The sequence below is a fragment of the Trematomus bernacchii genome, unplaced genomic scaffold (assembly GCF_902827165.1).
Source record: "Trematomus bernacchii unplaced genomic scaffold, fTreBer1.1, whole genome shotgun sequence".
Lineage (NCBI taxonomy): Eukaryota > Metazoa > Chordata > Actinopteri > Perciformes > Nototheniidae > Trematomus > Trematomus bernacchii.
This window is the reverse complement of record NW_022987639.1, coordinates 59,833-82,120: the sequence shown is the minus strand read 5'-3', so window position 1 is coordinate 82,120 and position 22,288 is coordinate 59,833. Positions and strand designations below refer to the sequence as shown.

The following is a 22,288-nucleotide window of genomic DNA, read 5'->3' as shown; positions in this document are numbered from 1 at the left end:
GCATCCCCCCGGACCCCCTAGTATTGTTTGATCATCATTTCCACAGCCCCACCTAAAATATTTTCCACCAGCCGCCACTGATTGGCTTTAATCAATGTTTGAAAATGAATTCTTCATATTTGATAAATGAGAGGTAACATTTTATTTATGGTATTATTTCCACATATTTCTCTCCATTCTTCCTTCTGCCAACGGTGTCGCAGTTTCTCGTCTCTCCCGTTTGCTTAGTGCGTACGCATGGGTTAGAGTTTGCGTGGAGGACCGCACATTTTCCCGTCAAGTTAGAATTTTATAAATCGCAAACATTGCGTAGAAACTGGCGTACGCCATTTTTTGAGCGTATATCCCTTTATAAATGAGGCCCCAGATGAGGCTCCCTCCGCAAAATGAAGCACTCTCCGCAGTCTGCGTGATCTGCCTGTAGGGAGGGGCGGCCCTGCGAGTAAAGTAACGCGTTACTTTATGTAGAGAGTAACGAAGTAAAGTAATATATTACATTTTGTGAGTAACGACCCCATCTCTGTTAAAGATGATTCAGGTGTTACAATGTCGAACATATAAGTAACAAGACTTCTCCTTTACTACGCTATAAAGGAAATATTTAACATTGTTTGTAGCCTGAAAGCTCACTGTAGCTGTAATGTTTGTTGCAAGCAAATGGATAATCTGTTTATGTCACTTCTTAAGTGTAAATCCCAACATCTGTGTCAACACAGAAACAAAGGTGTTAGGGACAACTTAAAGTGGACCTTCATGCTATATTTAAAGGGGACCTATCATGCAAAATGCACTTTTGTACGTCTTTTATACATGAATATGTGTCCCCGGTGTTCCAGGGAACTCACCAAGTGTCAGAAAACACAACCCTCTCTATTTTCCTCCATACCCAAATCTCTAAAAAAGGGGCTGCAACGGATCTGATAAAAACTGATCCAGATTTGAACACTGTCCTGACGTCAGGACAGTGGCGCTACGGCTATTGGGCCAACTCCACCAATCAGGAGGAGACAGCCACGGCCATTGCCGTTCGAAAGCGCTGGAGACGCTGTAGTACATATGCCAGGCCTGTAGATGGTGCTGTTCTCACATAATCTGCCCTTGCAAAAACAGAGCTAAACATTTTCAAATTGAGCAAAATGAGGCATGGCTAAAATGCATGATCTGTTTGGTATTTTGAAAAAAAAAAAGTATAAATATGCCTTATATAGGTATGGTCCTACACTATATTATTCAAATATAGCATGATAGGTCCACTTTAAATGATATATTGTAGGGCCATACCTATATAAGGTATATTTATACGTTTCTGTTTTCAAAATACCAAACAGATCATGCATTTTAGCCATGCCTCATTTCGCTCTATTTGCTGTTCTCCAGCACTGTTTTTGCAGGGGGCTGATTCTGTGAGCTGCAGCTGACCACGCTCCCCTGCAGGAGAGGGGAGCGTGCTCTGATCAAGTCAGAAGAGGGGGAGAAAAATAGATCTCCGTCCTCCGTGTTTTATTATATTATTATATAGAGTCGTTATTCATTTGTTTTAAAGCTCAATAAATAACAAAGAAGACCTTTGACCGGCACTTTTCTAATTTTTCCGGAAGATTTAAACTTTAACGGACATCTTGACCGGCGAAAGAAACCTGAAACTGAAACTCTGCCGCACGGTCCCCTCGTTCCTTGGAAGAGGCGGAGAGGTGGGTGTTTGTCATCTGCTGGTGGACTAACCGGAGAGAATTACAGTGCTTGCCTCGACGGGGAGGGATTGCATTGAATTACAGCAGCAGGAGGAGCAAACGCTTGCCTCGGGGAGGGAGAAAGAAAGCCACAGCGGAGAATAAACAGAAGGGTAACCATGGTAACCATGCGCGGGAAGTCTTTGCTGCTTTTGTGGCAGACTACAGCGCCACTTACAGGCCTGGCATATGTACTACAGCGTCTCCAGCGCTTTCGAGCGGCAATGGCCGGCCGTGGCCCAACCCCACATTCCCCTGATAGGAGAGTGCCATTAACATCTCTTCACTTCAATGATTAAACGTGCATAAGCATAAACAGCCTCACACTTTATGTCATGCAAGTCTGAAGGGTTTTACATGGTTAGTACTGGATAAATCAGACTGGGATTATACTGCAAGAGTTATGTGAGATTTTCTTTTCTTTTTTACTTCTGAGTGGCCAACTTGCCCCATGTTTACAAGTCAGCATATGCACAGCTAAATGGAATGCAGCCTTTGCTAACGCCCCCTGTGTTTCCTCATGTATGCTTTAAAAAAAAGATCTGATGGAGAAAGTTCTTCAGTCATACACCTTCCCCCCTGCAGGTGTAAATAAGGGACAGTCTTTTTTTACTCTAAGATAAATGATCAAACTCATTTTCTGTGAGTGTACCATTTCAAAAAGACTTCATGAATATTCCAGTAACCTGTGAGAATAAACGCTGCATCTGTTCCCAAACAACAGGCCATGCAGGTTTGACTTTCCAGAGGTGGAAAATGTGAGTATAGTTTTGAATCATTGTGAACAAAAAACACAGGACCAAACAGACTTTGTCAAAGTTATTATTGTAGAATACTTTGATGTATCTTTCATACAGACAAAAGGTGTTGGACTTAATTCCCATTAAATTCTCTTAGATTTCCATACAGATTTAGTCTACAGTATACAGGTGTGTTCTTTCTCATATATAGATATTTATTCGCTTAAATAACAGGCAGGTAACTCTTTAATATATTCAATAGTCTTTATGGTTGTTTTACTTTTTTTGGTCTTTTTTCGTTTTAGCACAGGTAAGGCTGCACTTTCTGTCTGCAGAACAGCACTGCGTTGTGCAAGAAGGGGGACCATTCCACACACAATATGTACAACAGTATGTATAATGAATAATGTAAAACGTTAAGTTCTTCCCATCTTAACATGGCAGTAAATACTTGTCGCAGATCTAAGAGAGCAGCCTAAACAACGCACTGACGCATTGCACTCCTGCAGTCTCTAGCTCTGCATCGCCCTCCAGTTCTCCATCCTCCCCGGGTCTCCACTTGGTCCAGTCCTTTAGATCATAATGAGGTACATCTGTGTCTCCTGTTCTCTATTTACAGAATGGTGTCTCTGGTCTTAAGAGACTAGAAGCTTCTCCACACCTCTGCACACTTCAGGGGCTGTTCAGTGGACAGAAAACACAGCCCTCAGAATATGCTCAGGAGAATGTGCAACCGTCTTTCTCCATCAGTGGGAGCACTGATGGAGAAAATCTAAAATAATAATAATAATAATATACAAGCGCTTTCATTGTGTTGTTCCTCTCTTTACAGAAAGCAATAGGATTCAAGAAAAAAAACATCAGAAAAAACAAAAGTGTAACAGGAACATAGTACCTGTAAATCAAAGATGCACATGTGCACATTTGGGCGATCTGTACAGTAGTGGTGCAGTTGTACAATTTATAATTTTGATAAATATAATATATTCTTTTTCACATTGTGTTTTGTCTTCTGTCTCACAACATCATGATGTAACGTGGCTGGACGGATGGACAGAGATGGCTGGGACTGGACAGTCAAATTTACACCACTGTGGATTATCCGCCAGTTGTTTGCTGTGTGTGTGTGTGTGTGTGTGTGTGTGTGTGTGTGTGTGTGTGTGTGTGTGTGTGTGTGTGTGTGTGTGCACGTGTGTGTGTAGTGCAGAAAAGCATTGATAGAGCTGTGCCAAGAGTTGCTGGAATAGAATAGGTTGGGCATGAACAGGATGTGTGTGTGTGTGTGCGTGTGTGTGTGTGTGTGTGTGTGTGTGTGTGTGTGAGAGAGAGAGAGACAGAAAGAGAGCAGTTGTGGAGAGATCATAGCACACAGTAGTGACAGTAGCCTACATGATTTACCAACACATAAAGAGTGACATTAATGATATCAAATGCATGCTTCAAAACAGACAGACCAATACAATGTCCCCCCCCCCGGCCCCTCCGTCAGGGCAAGGTGGTGGTGATGATGATGATGATGATGAGCATTCAAGAAGACAGGGTTCTGTACAGGTAAGGGTGTTCCCACAGAGCCTCCTCACAGACCAGCAAGACACACTGTTCTCGGTGTGCATGTGTGACGCTGTGTTTCTGACCCCAGCTGGGCAGGAGGGTCCACACGGGCGGGCTGTTGCATAATGTCTGCCAGCGCCTTTCTCGGGGGGGAGGAGCAGGTGAGAACTCAGGGAAGTCAACAGGGCGAGGAAGGGTCCAGATCTGCGGTCCCGCTCCGAGGCAACATGGAGTCAGCGGTTCACCCACACCTAGTGCATCATGGGAGACAGGAGGGCGCTCTCACCCACGCTGGAATGTGATGTTTGGAATGTATGCTCCATGGAATGTCGGCGAGGTGACGGTGGAGTGGGATGTCACAAGCGCCATGCTCGCTGTCACTGGCGCGCTGTCCAAATGTTTTCTGGTATTTTTTGTTTCGTTGGGGTGTGCTCATGCAGCATGGTTTGCTGTTTTACATTGAACAGCTTTAGCATAATAACTCTCTGGGATTCATGTCATTGTAACGGCAGATAAAGGCTTACATAATAAATGGGAATTTCCTCCGATATGACAGGCTAATCTATTCCATGAAAAAAATACATGGCATGTTTTATATGTAACCTCAGGTACATTTGTTTGGTGATTTTGGCCAGTACCTGAGCACTGTATTTAATTCTTGCACATGCCAGTGGGCCTTCATGATAGCAGATAAATACCTTTATTTAACAGTTACTTTCTGCAATAGGGGGTCAAATGGGTGTTTATTGGAATCAGCATATTGGGATAGACCCAATATTGATCCCTAGTTTGAAAGCAATACTCCAACATTTTGTGGTAATGTATCCCAATCAACTAATTAAATATCATGATTAAGCGGAAAGCACAGTATTTGACACATGGACATGACACATGAGCTCTCATTGGTCAAACCTGATTGAGTGGGTCCTTAGGCCTAAAGCTAAAACTGAAATAAGATGGGTTCCTATTCAACGTCAACTAGTGATTATTTGAGTTCTCGGTAAAAATGACTGGACGCAACATCCTACTGATCAAATGAAACAATCTCCTCGTCCTCCAGACTCATGGAGGGTACACCATGGAGACAGCCCGATGGCACGTGAGCAGCTTTGAAGTGAGTGCATGTTAGTCTTAAAGGGCCATCGCCTGTGCATTGTGTTTGATGGCATTTAAAGGGTTAATGCTTCCAAAAAAAACAACTGACACACAAACCCACCAACGAAGGACCAGAAGATTGGATGAAGGGAGCGAAGGAAACTACATAACGGCTTGAGCCAGCATGATGGGACAGAAATGAAGAGGAAGAGGACCTCATAAGTATGACTCATCAGTTCACAAACATGGCAGGTAGATGAAGTTAGTGTGTCCATGACTACACTGTGAGATCCTACACGCTGTGTCCTCTCATAGCAGTGGACAGAGTGACAGATAACACTGGCCTGATGGAAGGCCTCCAAAGGATGGGAGAGTGTGAAGATGACAAGATCTGTGCTGTCGCTTCCCACACATTCAAATGATAACACATAAACTGTATATATATGTACCCCCCCACTTCTTAAGTTGTTTTTTGCAGCCATCCTATTGACTATTAGGTTTAAATGAACAGCATCTTTGTTTGCAATTCCTATTTTTGTTGTGTTTTTTTGTTGTTGTTTTTTTCAGAAGAGACAAGACAATACACATACACACACTGAAAGATAGAGAGAGATGAAAGAAAGAAAAGATTTGGACTGAAGTAGGCTACATTGAAAAAACTTCAACCTTGACTTCAATTAAATGTATCATTTATTAGGTTAGATGAAAGCAATAATATTAAGTTGACCCTAATATTTTATGTAAACTAAATATTATTGCTTTCAGCTAACCTAATACAGTTATGTAAAATCTGTTGACATATTACATTTAATTAAAGTCAATGTTTCAGTCTTTCAGTGTATCTGTCTGTAGCCAGAGAAATGACAGGGGTGGGGGTGACTTTGGTGCCATGGCAGGTAGGTAGGTGGGTAGAGATGAACTCTAAGAAACAGAGTGGGTCAGCCTCTGGCCCTGACGTGGCCCCTGTTCGGCTGAAGCCTTGTAAAATGTGAGGGGTTTAATTTGGGGGGTTTTTCTGTCCCCCTCCCTCCCCAACCCACTGTCACTCAGGACTCTGTGTCTGCAGTTAGGCAGGATGGGGTGGTTTCTTCAGAGAGGGGGACAGAGCGGCCGGTTGAGGTTGGGGGGGGGGTGGGGGTGGTGGAGGGTGTTTTCAGACTGAGAGGGCCGGAGCGAGGGCAAAAGGAGGGAAAGTCGCAATATTCTCAGGGAGTTGTGAGCAGAAGTCTCCAACCATTGTCCACTCCCCCCCTCCGGCCCTCCCTCGGGAAGGGATGAAAATGTCATGTGTGAGTCCTCAGCCCTCTCTTCCTCTTCCCCAAAGCTCCCTTCCCCCCCCCCGACCCACGCTCAGCTCAGTTATAAGGAGGTCTCCACACAGTAGAGATGGGCCAGGTGAGGGGCGGAGGGTTTCCCCGGCCTGTCCCTGCCATGTTGGATATGGTGGTGCTGTTGGGGATGATGGGGGTTCCGGTTGCCGGGGGTAGCTGCAGTGGGGCTTTTTTGGTTGCCGTAGGTGACTGTTGAACTGCTGCTGCTGTTGTTGTTGTTTCTGTTGCACGGAGTCACAGGGAGGCTGTACTGGCGGTAGGGGCGGGTGGGGTGTACGCGGGCTGGGGGCTGGGCGGGAGGGGGCGGCGGCTTGCGGAGGGCCGGGTGCAGGTGCTGGTATCTGCTGAGCTCTGATTCGTCGTCCACGTCGGTGTCGTCGATCAGCGGGATGTTATGGATGAGGTCGTTGATGAGGAACTCTGGGTGGGCCATGAAGTTGTGGATGGAGTTGCGGGATTCCGGTTTCTCCCGGCCCTCGTACAGCGAACTACGGAATGCTTTCACCACTCGCATCTGCCCAGAGAAAGGGAGACGAGGGAGACAACAAGAAAGGAGTAAAAGTCAGACATCAAAAAGAAAGAAATAGACAAGGGAAACCCAGAGAGAGACAGAACAGTGTCCTCCAGCACACAGAGAGACAGACAGACAGACAGACTGACTGACAGACAGACTGACAGACAGACAGACAGACAGACAGACAGACAGACAGACTGACTGACAGACAGACAGACTGACTGACAGACAGACAGACAGACAGACAGACAGACAGACAGAACCAGGTGGCTACAGTCACGCTGATAGAAGCTTCAAATGATTGTTTTTGGGACCGATCCAAAGACGTATGTTTTAAAGACTATTATCATATTTTGGAAAGAGTTAGATTGGAAGATTGTTACCACTCTTAATATGAAACTACAGCCGTTAGCCAGTGGTTAAAGCTTGGCATTACGTTTTGAAAACGAGTGAAATACCTTGTCTGTGTAGATAGAATAATATCCACATACAAACACCTCAAAAGCTAACTAATGAGTCAAATCTCTTCAATCAATTGAAGGGTTAAAAACTAAACAAGTTCTTGTGTGGCACTAATTCTTGGCTTGGAGATTGACTTCCTTTAGTCGGCATTACTGTTTTTCACTAAAATGAGTTATTTTCGAGTTCCGCGTTGTTACTACCGTTTGTTCAGAGTTGGTTTAACGTGCGCAGAGGTGGGACATAAGTAGATTTACTCTAGTACTGTACTTAAGCAACATTTGGAGATACTTTACTTGAGTATTTCTATTTTATACAAAGTCATTCAAACTAGCTGCACCTTTTGATAACACTTTAATGACCAACAGGCCGTTGTGTCCTTGGGCAAGACACTTCACCCGAATTTGCTCCTGTGGGTATTGTCCACAGTACATGTATGATATTATTGTGTACTTGTAAAAGCGCCTTGATGACTTCGAGGTGTGAAGATGGCCAGTGTGGCGCAGTGCGCTGTGCAATGATCATCAGATCAAGGGGGTGAAACCCGCCGCCGCTGCGTCTGTAAAGCCGTTGTGTCCTTGGGCAAGACACTTCACCTGAACTTGCTCCTGTGGGTATTGTCCACAGTACATGACCGTTACATGTATGTGTAATGTGTATTTGTAAAGCGCTTTGAGATTCATTGATAAAGCGCTATAATAAATATAAGGATTATTATTATTATTATTATTATTATAAAACATATCATATATATTATTCTGAAATGGACCAATCTGCACAATGACTACTTTTACTTTTGGTACCTACTTTAACTATATTTTGATGCTACTACGTTTGTACTTTTACTTGAGTAACATTTTGAATGCAGGACTTTTACTGTAACAGAGTATTCCTACACTCTGGTACTTCTACTTTTACTCTAGTACAAGATCTGAGTACTTCTCCCACCTCTGAAAATGTGATATGTGATAAAAGCCCAATTACTTGATGGTTTGAGCAAAATGTGTCTGGTTCTGGATAAAAAATGTTCTGAACATGAGCTAGGACATGAGCTAGGACATAAGCTAGGACATAAGCTAGGACATAAGCTAGGAACTATCACCAAATGTAAAGACAAGTGTAAAAGACGCCTCACTTGACACTGGACTATTCAACATTTAACAACTATTCAACAAGATGCTTGTCTCTTCTTTAAGTCATGTATCCTTGTTTTTCTTTAGGAAGGATATTGGATTAGTGCATGACATTTTAGAGGATATCAAGGTCATTTATCAATCTTTGTAATTTTATAACTGTAGCTTTTGGAACCCAAATACATTGACTAACTGAGATTGTCCACCTGATCCTGTCTCTAACAGACACAAAAATAAAAATGAGTTGATGATGTATTTTTGTCAGTTCTCACACACACAGTCAAACTTCACAAGACTAGAACATTCAGGAGCCACCATCACAGAGACCAAAAAGCTTACATCATACACACATGGTCTGTGTGTGTGTGTGTGTGTGTGTGTGTGTGTGTGTGTGTGTGTGTGTGTGTGTGTGTGTGTGTGTGTGTGTGTGTGTGTGTGTGTGTGTGATACAGCATGTGTGAAGAAACCTAATACCTCAGCATACTGGATAACATGCATGTGCACATACAATGATGGTGTTGTTAGGCACAGATGGAGAAGAAGCGAGACTGGTGAGTGTGTTAGTTAAAGTACATTTAAATTAAAAAAAATCAAGAAAATGGAGCAGTGGCACACACACGCACACACACACGCAAACACCAATGTGCATGCAGCAGCTGTGTAGGTTATTTCATGCAGCTTGGAGGTTGACATCTGCATGCATCGGACAGTTGTCAATCATGGGTGCTGAAGAGAGCTGGCAGACACAAAAACAAACCCACATACACACACACACACACACACACACACACACACACACACACACACACACACACACACACACACACGGACACTGTATTGCAGTCATGAAGCAGTGCGGGACGGAGGACAGCAGAGTGATTGAATTGATGCTGATGCTGATAATGGAGTCGCTGCAGGATAGAGAACAAAATAAGTATTGCAAAACAGAAAAGTGACATCACAGAGAATCAGCAGGTGAGAACAGTGTGTGATTGGTTAGATTAGAAGGGGAAGATGATTGGTTCAAAGGTCAGTGCGAAACTGGGGTGTCAGCTCTGTCGCAAACACAGTTGAGCCAGGTCATGCTGAATCAGACCTTTGTCACTTACGCTCACTTTCTGTCTCTCACTCACTCACTCACACTCACACACACACACACACACACACACACACACACACACACACACACACACACACACACACACACACACACACACACACACACACACACACACACAGACAGACAGACAGACAGACAGACAGACAGAATACTGAGGCCTATGAGTGTACTTGAAGGTGCATTATGTATGTGTGCGTGAAAACATTCCTTTGCCATGGCAGTTGGTCCATGCACCCTTGCCACAAGCCCAAACAGAGGAAAAGAAGCAGCATGAGCTCGAAACAAACCGAGACAGTTTAAATACAGTGACAGGCCCAGGCAGGCAGGGCCATACATAGAGACAGTTTGGCCAACAGGATCAACAGAGAAGAAGCTTTGTGTCGACTGGAGTCCAAACCGTGATGAGAGGTGGATGGGGATCAGAGCTGCAGTTGGTCAAACTACGAGGAGTCTCTATATATGACAGAGACTATACATAGACAGACATACAGACATACAGACAGACAGACAGACAGACATACAGACAGACAGACAGACAGACAGACAGACAGATATACTGACAGACAGACAGACAGACAGACAGACATACCCTGTCAGACATACTGACAGACATACTGACAGACAGACAGACAGACAGACAGACAGACAGACATACATACATACTGACAGACATACTGACAGACATACTGGCAGACATACTGGCAGACAGACAGACATACATACTGACAGACATACTGACAGACATACTGACAGACAGACAGACAGACATACATACATACATACGACAGACATACTGACAGACATACTGGCAGACAGACAGACAGACATACTGACTGACAGACATACTGACAGACATACTGACAGACAGACAGACAGACAGACAGACAGACAGACTGACAGACAGACTGACAGACTGACTGACAGACATACTGACAGACATACTGACAGACAGACAGACAGACAGACAGACATACAGACAGACAGACTGACAGACATACAGACAGACAGACTGACAGACATACAGACAGACATACAGACATACAGACAGACTGACTGACTGACAGACATACAGACAGACAGACAGACAGACATACTGACAGACATACAGACAGACAGACATACAGACAGACAGACAGACAGACAGACAGACAGACATACTGACTGACAGACATACTGACAGACATACTGACAGACAGACAGACTGACTGACTGACAGACAGACAGACAGACAGACAGACAGACATACAGACAGACATACAGACAGACGGTCAAGCAGTTGGTTCAGTGCTTATCTGTTTTTCCAAAGAGCCTGTCAGACAGTAGACAAACACCTCATGCAGCCTGAGAAGGTTTCCGAATGTTACTTTCTCACTTCGTCAGCGCTTGGTTTGTTTTCATTTTGTCTCTGTGGACAGAGTAAACTTTCGAGTATATAACGTCCCCAGTCTGGCCGGGAGGTCAGGGCACTGCTGTGTTACTAATGTCTCTTTCTCTCTCCCTCTCTCCCTGTCGGCTCTTTCAGCAGTGCTTGATGGAAAAACAATGATGGTTATAGAAGGGAATGGCGATAGAGAGGCTGCTGTGTGCGGGACAACTGCTGATGAGAGGGAACTGCAACATAAATACAGGGAGAAGCTGTGAGGTAGATGGCTGGTTAATGGCTCCCATTGCCCACCCGACTCTGATCAGCACCCACCCTTTGATATGTGATGACTGAGCTTGAATCCATAGCAACCCCTCAGCAACACCTTCCTCAATTCAATGCACGTTCTGAGCCAAACCTGAGGGCGGAAGCTGATTTTCTTTTTGAATATTGAAGAACTTAAGCAAAGAATTCAGGAGCTGAGGATGGATTTTGCCTACACACTTATTTCCTCTTTTCCTCACCAACGCAAATCTTCATATTTATCTATTTTCTCAACTCCAGGCCGGTGAAACTAGGCCAGTGTGAAATGAAAACAAACTGGATCCGAATATCTCTGCTAAAGCTGCAGTTGGATCACTAAGGTCCGGCACAGCTCAGATGGATAGATTGGATAGTGATGAGAGATGTGGCTGTAATAGTCAGGAAAGGTGATGGTGTCGACGTCAGAACTTACGCACATCATACTGCAGCGAGGCACACTGCCAAGTCTGAGGACTGGCTCTGCTTTGCAAAGAACTCTGGGTAATGGAGTTTAATAATGACCCTGCAGCTTGGGCAGAGGTCAGGCAGTCATGATGACACACAGGCAGTCATTTAGAGTTTGTGTGTTTCTTGATCCTATTTGACAATGGCTTTAGGCAATCATAAAGTACTCAGATAATAAGGCTGATGATCTGATGAGCTGGTTTTGTTATATTGTTACCAAATAAATAAAAAAGACCTAATCAACAAACTGTGGCTCCAAGCCCCAAGCCATTTGTTCTTATGAAGATGGAAATCTTCAAAAAGGGTGTTAACTCAGCGGCACAATGTAGTCCTTAGCAATCGTACAAATTTGCATTTGTTTCAGGCACTGATTTGGTGCGATATCAATTATATTATTTCCTTATAAGGACAGTGTATATGTGATTATGTCAAATTAACCTATAGTGTGTTTGTTCGTGTCAGCCAGTGCGACAGTGTGGCTCATTGCAGTGTTTTTAGCTAGGCTAGCTGCCTGGCTCAATGGATGTCACTCCACCCAGCTATAATCCCCCCCCCCTCACTCCCCATTGCTCCCCGGGCGCTGTACAATAGCTGCCCACTGCTCCTAGTACTAGGACGGGGTTAAAACCAGAGAACACATGTCACTGTGTGCTGTGTGCTCTGCATGTGTGACCATTAAAGAGGGGTTCATCCCTCCCATTCTATTCTATCTATCATTTTCAGGTCATTTGGGTTTCTACTAGAAACATGTTCACATGGTTAAATGATAAAAACATTATTTTTCTCATACTGTCAGTCTGAGTATACCTAATCATCTGTCTGAAAGCCCAGTCTGATCTGATTGGCTTGTGAGAAAACGTATGGTGCACCGTGGCAAAGGCAGTTCTGCAGCTTCCGGTGGAGATACTCAGATGCATGTGACACAGGACGAAAGCCCATCTGAATGTGTTTTGGACCCAAATGTACAGTATAAGCACAAGCGCTGAAAACGTTTTTCATTATTTATAACATGCACTGACATCCCCATCAACCTCAGCTGTACTCTGTGCTTAATGCTTATTAGCAAACGTTAGCATGTATCTTAAAGCGCTGCTCTGAGTGCAGCCTAACAACGCTTTAGACCTGAACCCTACTCAGCTGGCGTTTCTATCAGACAGTAATGTTGCAGCAATGCCCAGATCTGAGAAATTATATAATGCATTTTATTCAGAATATAATAACGATTTAAAAAAAAAAAAAAAAAAAAAAAAATAACCTCTTGTGTGGGTGTAGGATGATCAACATGTGGTGTCAGCAGCAGCGCCTCACTGTATCTACACCTACAGGGGATGGAGGGGGGCAGCGTGGAATGGGAGGAGGGACGAGAAGGAGCAAGGAAGGTAAGGAGAAGCAACTGAGAAGACGGATGGAGACAATCAAATGAAGAGACAGCACAACCACACACACATGCACACACACGCACAGGTACACGCACAGGTACACACACACACACACACACACACACACACACACACACACACACACACACACACACACACACACACACACACACACACACACACTAAGGCTCTCAGATATGTCAGCAAATGCACACACATAAACACACTTGCAAACAGACACGTGCGGAACTGACATACAAAGAAATCAAGAGAAAACATGAGGGGTGGACGCTACTCTAGAAAGGAGATGGGAGGATGACACAAAGGGATGAGGTAAAGGACAAAGTAAGATGTATAAATAAAATGTAAAATGAATAGAAATCTACTAAAGGAACCTTATCAGTACGCTACACAAGAGCCCATATTTAGATCTGGTGAAATCTAAATACTTCTACAAAAGAACAACTATACTTATGAAGAACAATAAGATTACATTTCACAGAATATTTCTGCAAACACCTGTAATATCTTATGAATATTAGAGAAAAAGGAGAGAACTGTGATGAAGAAAGAGGAAAAAAACAGACTGCAAGAGAGAAAAATCAGGACTTTTTGGAGACATCTGTAGCCAAACGTGTGGAGCTGGAAATACTGTTACAGAAACAACAATCGGACATAAGTGAGAGGAGCAAAAGAAGGAGAAAGAAAGCAATAGTGATAGAGGAAGAGGGAACTTTTTTTGAACGGTTTTCTTGGAAACAGCAGTGATGGGGCTTTTATACTCGAAGGTTTACAGTTTAGAGAATTCAGAAGCCATGTGAAAGCCATTTGGTAATGAGTATGAACTCTATGGCAGTGGAATCTCATCATAGCATTTGCTACGAATAATTAGGAGTCACAGAATTGCAACAACTCCTTTACATTAGTGATGTTTCAACCACGGTAACCACGCTTGACCTCATTCACAGACAGGAAAATAACATGCGGAGCAGGAGGAGCAGCCGTTTGCTCTCTGAACTTTAGGCCTTGTCACTTCACTTCTTTTGGTTCTTTTGAACATCAGTGTATTTCCTTTAGACACCTTTCCCCAGCCAGAGAACAGCAGGCTGCCTCCTGCACCGAGCAACACTCAACAACAAAACAAACTCTGGGCTGGGACCAAGGCTGGATTTTGGACCAGACCAGATCAGACCAGAAGCCGCTCAGAACTGGGTGCTGTTTGAAGGGAGAATAAGAGAAAAGAAAGAGGAGACATTGCACACACACGAGCAGCGAGCGAGCCGGAGGGGAACACAACCATAGAGTCAAAAATACTGCAGTCCACGTGCCGTGCAGCAGTGTGTGTGTTTGTGTCTGCGAACTGAGTGTGAGTGAGAGAGACTGCAGGTATGAGTGCAGGTAAAGGTGTGTGGGTGTGTGTGTGTGTGTGTACATGCGTTCGGCGGACTCACTCCCGGGGGCTGGGCTGGTATTGGCTGTTGCGGTGGAGAGAGCTACGTGAGAGGGGGTAGAGATAGTGTTTACGTCGTGGAGCTGACTGAGCACGGAGGAGCGCCGTCTCACCGCTCCCTGAAACGAACCGCTTCGCTTGAACGTGCTCACTACCTCCATCTGCAGGACAGAGACAAAACAGCAGCACTCAGTGAGGGCCGGCCTGAGTGTGTGGGTGTGGTGTACGTCTCTCTGTGTGTGTCCTGTCACAAAGACCTGATCAAGTTTTATGATTGGAAGTTGTTAATTCATGCTTAGCTTGAAAGGCTTTTCTTGAAATGTAAGCCCAACCGCTTCCCTGGTCTCGAAATCAACGCTTTTGGTTAGATGTCGGAAATAATATCTGTCAACACAAGCTAAAGAGATTTTCACGTTTGGTTCTACGACAGAAAATATGTCAGGAAATACCCCACTGGTGAATGTCTGAAGCATCTTTGAGTCATAAAAATGTTGGTTGTTAACAAGTGACTAAATAAACTACTAAACGTCATCACGCCTAACATTAGCCGCCTTTAGCTTAGCGGTGGTGATGCTCAGGCCTGTTAGTATTTGAGCTTTTTACCACCTGCTACTGCATTCACGCTTTGAAAATCATAAAAGTTGTGTATTTATGTGGAGATTATCCTGCTGAACAAAATGTGTAAGTATCACCAACATGTGTTTGACACAGATTTTATTTTCCTGTAATGTCCCAAAATCCAATGAGAACATCCAATGCTTTTACCGCGGGAGCCCTTGTGACGCTAACTTCTGAGTTGGCTAACAAAAATACATCATCACTGCACCACTGTATAATGTTTACCGTTTGATATTGCAGACACATTTGAGCAATAGTAACAAGCTAGGTCGCCGCTTTTGAGTAAGTAGGCATATTGACATGACATCAAGTCAAATTCCTCGTATGTGTGAACCTACCTGGCAATAAACCCGTTTCTGATTCTGATTCTGATTCTGATTAGCATTATAAGCTGAATAGCATTTCACTCAGGCATTTGGTGTGACAGACTGCTCCTAAAAGGACACTCCTAGTTTAGAGAATGGAGCATTGTTTTATGCCGTCTTTCTGCACGGCTATGTTGAGGAAATTAAAATAAACCATTTTAAACTTTGTAAAACACTGCTGTTTTACAGTTAGTCAATCGTATTTATTTGGAATAAGATGATTCATCTCGTTTTCAACGAGCTCTTCAATTGTCAATTGACCCTTTATTACGACATCATTTTTGAACTACTATCAATGCTTAATTGTTCAAATTCATAAAAATGAATCCAAAAAAAGTGCAATACTTGTTTTACATGCTACTGCAATGAAGACATTTCCCAATTCGGGATTCATAAAGTATATCTTATCTTAACTTACTTATTAGGACCTAACCCCAACTAGGGGATATTACAAATATATACTAAGAAGCTTTTGTGTCAGATTTAAACTCTAGCTAAATGAAATCACTTTGCATTTGTGAAGAAACTAATATGTGTATTTCATCAGCAGGACACAAATCTTCTTATAGTGAACATTGTATTCATGAAAAACAAGCATTCAAACAATTTTAATGAGGTAATTAAAGTCTCTTGTAAGGATAGTCAAGATTATCTCGATAATAAAAAAAAATAATTATAGATGATGACTGTATGAGGTGGATGAGGTTGAGTGTGTGTGTTTGCATGTGTGTGTTGTCTGCACACTCAGACCAAACCCTCCCAATGATAAACTGACCACTAAGGCACTTAAGCAGAGACTCTTGACTGGAACTAACAGTGGTCAGGAGGCTGTTAGCAGAGCGCTCATGTTGATGCTGCTTTGCTGTCTTAATGTACATTCTGACAAAACGCAAGAATCAATCAATTAAAGCAATCCAGCAAGTCAACAGCCTGTCTACTTAGCCTGTATACGAAGTGTAAACACTTACACACACATGTGCAACGCAGGTGGCGACACACAAACTAATTATAGATTTATCTTCTCTCATGAGTTTCTAAAATACCACTTCCAAGTTAGATGAAGCCATTTCACCAGGTTTAAGCAGAACAGAACAGTTAGCTGTGTGGGAGAGAAATGACTGGAATCATTATGTTTGGCACAAGTCAGAAGAACAAATCAGACAGGATGAGAGAAAGATTGCCTTTCCAAGAGTAAGAAAATTCAGATAGTGTTTAAACTCAACTTAAAGTGTATATATCTGCCTACAGAAAATAAAGCATCTCTGAAAGTCTCTAATATTAGCGTGTAAATACCATGATACTGGCAGTTTTTTAAGAATAAAACAATATCCCCCTGATAAAAAATGTGCGTTGCATTATAAAGCACTCAGATTAATATTCCTAAATCATTATGTACATACTTCTGGCTCATTCCCCTGGTATCCAATTCACTTTATGCAAACTGCTTGTGTGTTAGGACCAAAAACCGCTGCTGTTTGAGCTTTTATCTGGAGTCTATTCCAGGACGTTTGGTTTAGGGTTGTGTTGATGGAACAGTACCTGGGTCTGGATGCGGTTGAGGCCTCTGAACCAGAGGATCTGTCCGCGGCGCAGCTCTCTCTCAGCACAGTCGATCTCATCCTCATCATCGGCCATGTCCTCCCCGTCGTCGTCCCCGGGATCCAGGTTCATCCCCGCCTCCTTCAGGCATGGCAGCCGCTCCGTTGGCACCGTGGCAATCACCTTAAAGCAACGTTTGTTCAATTCTTATTTGACCAGAAGACTATGTTGTTTTGCTGAGCAGCAGTGGTTTCTTTTTAAATCTTACACAGATGATGGATCAGGTAACACAAGATTGATTTAATACAAAGAAGTACAGCATTTTGAGTTTAGTGGTGTAATCTAAGCCATGTTCTTTTACACCAAAGTATCGAGTACAGTATATACCGATTTGTTCAGATGTGGGAAAACCTGCTTAAAAAAGGTGATAGACTTATTTCCTATTGCAATGATAAATATGCACTATGTTTTTTATCTATGTAAACGTCACAAACACGCCTGAAAAACAGTGTTATTAAACAGTGAACACTTTACAGTAGTTACTTCTGATTCCCTTTTGTCTTACGTTTAAATGTGTCACTTGTTCAGGTTTCTTTCAAATTCTTTGCAAAGTTGTAGCCGGGCTTGCAGGGCCGGCCCTTGGCATAGGCAGTATAGGCGAATGCTAAGGGCGCATCAACCTATGGGGGGCGCCAAAGATTTTTATTTATAAAAAAAAAAAAAAAGGTTTTATTTAAATTTCATAACAAAACAATTTCCCGATTTTGGATCAACAAAGTACATCCTATTATCTTATCTTGACAGAACTACGCCTATATTGCATACAGCGCCCCTAAACTATGGCGCAAACCCCCCCCCCCCAAATCAGGTAAGTTGAACTGCCCCAGCCCCACTGCCCCCGGAGCGAGGGGGCGGGTCAAGTGTCATTTTTAATGTGGAAGTAGATTACAGCCCTCTCTTCACTTGATTAGGACAGCTCCCTCTGCTGTAATTAATGTAAATTACAGTAAAAACCAGAGGTTTATGTGAAATTGTTCTTTTTTTGAAATAATGGTTTTTGTGTGCAATTATAGGTTTTAATTTTGTATTTGTGTTCATTTAAAATAGGGGGGAGGGGGCGCCAGCTAAAATATTGCCTAGGGCAGCAAATTGGTCAGGGCCGGCCCTGCGTGCTTGGACAGGATACTTGGGCATAGCATTGCACCAGAAAAGTGGGAAAAAAGAGGGTGCCATGTTTTATCCATTGTCTATCAGATAAAAACTGATTAAAACTGGTAATTTGTCCCAGAAATTAATCCTGTTTGTAATCTTTCCCAATCAAGACAAAGGCCAGATATGTGTGGGGTTTTGTCCTGAAGAAAATGGGCTTGGGTGGGAAAATGTTTCCTTAGCCTCATCTGAGCCTCATTACACGCCATGTAAAGCAGGCCTGTCAGACTACACTAGGTCAGAACGGTTTGCTTACCTGCCCCCAGAGGAGCTCCCCGACCCCCACGAACAGACACCAGAGCCACTGCTCCATGTTGAGAGGAGCACAGCTGAAGGGCTTCCCTCCCCACTGCACAATCACGATCTGCAGCAGAAACACAGAAAGGGACATACACAGTCACATATACAGTACACACACACTGTGGAGGGAGGAAACGGAACTGTCTGTGAATAGAAAAACAGAGCCAGGTTGTGCCACCTCTATCTTCTCATCTGTCACCATTCAAGTATAAAGTATGTAATCCCTGCTGCATCCGATCAAACCAACATGTGCCGGTGAAGATGGCCGCATCGTCTACGTGCTCCTCTCCAACTTTGCCCATTTTCGTATTTTGTACATATTTCTTTTACTTTTGCCGTTTTACTTTTAACATGGTTCGCAACATGCTAGCCGACCGCACCTACTCTGCCATACAATATAGCAGAGAGGAACTTCTCCAATTGCGAAACTTCGTGGACAAAAATAACCCTCCGACAAACAATGGAGATTCACCATGGCTACCTGTTGCTGTTCTACCTGAGAGACGCAAGGAGAGGACAAAGCGGGGATGCCGGGCCGGGTTGCTGGTCAGACTGAGGAAACGAGAGAACCGACCCCCTCTTCCGAGTATTCTTCTGGCTAATGTTCAATCCATTGAAAATAAGCTAGATGAACTCAGAAGCCGGATTGCTTTTCAACGGGACATTAAGAACTGTAACGTGTTAATTCTCACTGAGACTTGGCTCAACCCCGCTATCCCGGACTCCGCTATTGTCCCCTGATGGATTCTCTATTTTTCGTCAGGACCGGACTGCTAACTCGGGGAAAAGTAAGGGAGGCGGTGTGTGTGTAATGACTAACAACAACTGGTGCTCAGATGTGAAGATTATTTCATCGGACTGTTCCGCACAGCTAGAGCACCTCATGATCTCATGTCGGGCCTTCCATCTGCCGAGGGAATTCACATCTGTTGTGATAACAGCAGTGTATATCCCGCCGCAGCCACTCGCCGACAACAACACGGCACTCGATCAGCTGTTTGGGATTATTGATAAAACCGAGACTTCACGGCTAGATGCGGCGTTCGTTGTGGCCGGAGATTTCAACACCGCCAACATGAAGAAGGTTTTGCCAAAATATTACCAACACATCAACTTCCCGACGCGCGGGGGAAACATACTGGACCATGTTTATTCCCCTTTCCGGAATGGATATAAGGCTCTCCCTCGCCCTCCCTTCGGCAAATCAGACCATATCTCACTACTGTTGTTGCCTGCGTACAAGCAGAAACTTAAAAGGGACAGACCGGTAACAAGGACAGTACAACGATGGAGCGTGGAATCAGATGAGGCACTGCAGGATTGCTTTGCATCCACGGATTGGAGTGTGTTTGAGGACAATAACATCAACACACACACGGACACTGTCATCTGCTACATTGGGAAATGCATCGATGACGTGGTACCGAAGGTTTCTGTACGGACATTCCCAAATCAAAAGCCCTGGGTAAACGGTGAGGTGCGCAGCAAACTGAAAGCGCGCACTATCGCGCACAGAGCTGGAGAGTACAGGAAATCTAGGTATGATCCGGAGAGCAATTAAAAATGCAAAGAGACAGTACAAAGACAAGGTGGAATCTGACTTCAAAGGCTGTAACACTAGGAATATGTGGGCGGGACTAAGGACAATGACTGAATGAAAGGAGCAGCGGGGGGTGCTGCGGGAGTGTCTGCGTGCGCATCTCTCCCAGATGAGCTAAACAGTTTTTTTTGCACGCTTTGAGAGCAGCCAGGCTGTGGAGGCACAGAGGGACCAGGAGCTATCCTGCCCTTTTGTTTTAAATAGGGCAGATGTGTGTAAATCCTTTAAAAGGGTTAACCCACACAGGCTCCTGGACCTGATGGCATCCCTGGCCGTGTTCTCAGGGTGTGTGCAGTTCAGCTGGCAGAGGTGTTCACAGACATCTTCAACAGGTCCCTGCTGCAGTCTGTAGTCCCCACATGTTTTAAACACTCCACCATCATTCCTGTCCCCAAAAAGACAATCATCACCTGCCCCAACGACTACCGCCCAGTAGCACTCACCTCCACCATAATGAAGTGCTTTGAGCGGTTAGTCAAATTATTCATCACTTCCTCCCTCCCTGAATCTCTGGACCCCCTGCAGTTTGCCTACAGAGCAAACAGGTCCACAGACGACGCCATAGCCCTCACCCGCCACACTGCCCTCTCACACCTGGACCCGAAGAACAGGAACACATATGTGAGAATGCTGTTCATTGACTACAGTTCAGCATTCAATACCATTGTGCCCTCCAAGCTGGCCATCAAGCTCAGAGACCTCGGGCTCAACAGCGCCCTCTGTGACTGGATCCTAAACTTCCTGACGGGCAGACCCCAGGCAGTGCGGTTGGGAAATATCACATCCTCCACCCTGATTCTAAACACCGGTGCCCCTCAAGGCTGCGTGCTCAGCCCTCTCCTCTACTCCCTGTTCACCCACGACTGCGTGGCCACACACAGCTCCAACACCATCGTGAAGTTTGCTGATGACACGACCGTCATCAGCCAGATCACAGACGATGACGAGACGGCGTACAGAGAGGAGGTCAAAAACCTGACATCTTGGTGCCAGGATAACAACCTCCATCTCAACATCAGCAAAACAAAGGAGCTGATTGTGGACTACAGGAAGCAGCAGGGAGAGGGACACGCCCCCATCGCCATCAATGGGACTACGGTGGAGAGAGTCAAAAGCTTCAGGTTCCTTGGGGTCCACATCACTGAGGACCTGACATGGTCTCTTCACACCACCACCATCACCAAGAAAGCTCGACAGCGGCTCTTCTTCCTCCGCAGGTTGAGGAGGTTCAAAATGGATTCCAGGATACTCTGCAACTTCTACAGGTGCACGATAGAGAGTATCCTCACTGGCAGCATGACGGCCTGGTACGGCAGCTGCACCGACCTCGATCGTAAGGCTTTACAGAGGGTGGTGAAAACTGCACAGCACATCACCAGGACGGAGCTGCCATCCATGGAGGACCTTTACTCCCAGCGGCTCAGGAAGAAATCACTACGGATTATCAAAGACCCCCATCACCCCAGCCACAAACTGTTCTTTCTGTTGCCGTCTGGCAGGCGGTACCGCAGCATCCTGGCAAGGACAAGAAGATTCGGAGACAGTTTCTTCCCGCGGGCAGTGAGACTGTTAAAAAATTGAACTGTTGAAACAACATCAAACATTCATCTGCTACTCAGTAGTATGTATCTAATACCTAATATATATATATCATTCCAATAACTTGTATATAGACTCGTACTGCACTATTCCACATCATAACTTTATTTCATTTTTATAACTATTATTATTTTTGTATTGCTCATGCTCTTATTGTTATTATGTTATTATGTTGCATTGTTGGAGAAGCCTGTGACATAAGATTTTCAACTGCATAATTACTCTGTAGCTATGTCAGATTGACAATAAAGAACCTTGAACCTTGATGTGTAATGACATGTTGTGGTTGAGTATTGTATTTAGTTATTCATGAAGTATGGCTCCTCCTTAATGGCTATTACCATCATAAACCGTCTTCTTACGATTAGACTTTCATCAGGTCATAGAAATATATGAGTGTGTATGTAATAACATATGAGGAGAGC

At 44.1% G+C, this 22,288-nt stretch overlaps 1 protein-coding gene across 4 annotated transcripts in view; it reads right to left on the bottom strand.

Moving 5' to 3' along the window:
• Nucleotides 1–2,536: 2,536 nt before the first annotated feature.
• LOC117484749 (plasma membrane calcium-transporting ATPase 3-like) overlaps nt 2,537–22,288 on the bottom strand; it is a 69,720-nt gene continuing 49,968 nt past the window's right edge. Inside the window, exons 23-27 of one of the 4 annotated variants that reach the window (XM_034133165.1) lie at nt 18,621–18,728; nt 17,156–17,338; nt 14,789–14,794; nt 14,635–14,676; nt 2,537–6,961 (exon numbers count right to left, since the gene is read on the bottom strand). In XM_034133165.1, coding sequence (XP_033989056.1) covers nt 6,476–6,961; nt 14,635–14,676; nt 14,789–14,794; nt 17,156–17,338; nt 18,621–18,728 — 825 coding nt within the window. In that variant the 3' untranslated portion in view covers nt 2,537–6,475. Of the gene's footprint in view, nt 6,962–8,987; nt 9,465–14,634; nt 14,795–17,155; nt 17,339–18,620; nt 18,729–22,288 lie in introns of those variants that run through there. The other 3 variants (XM_034133168.1, XM_034133167.1, XM_034133166.1) reach the window with 3 other exon arrangements.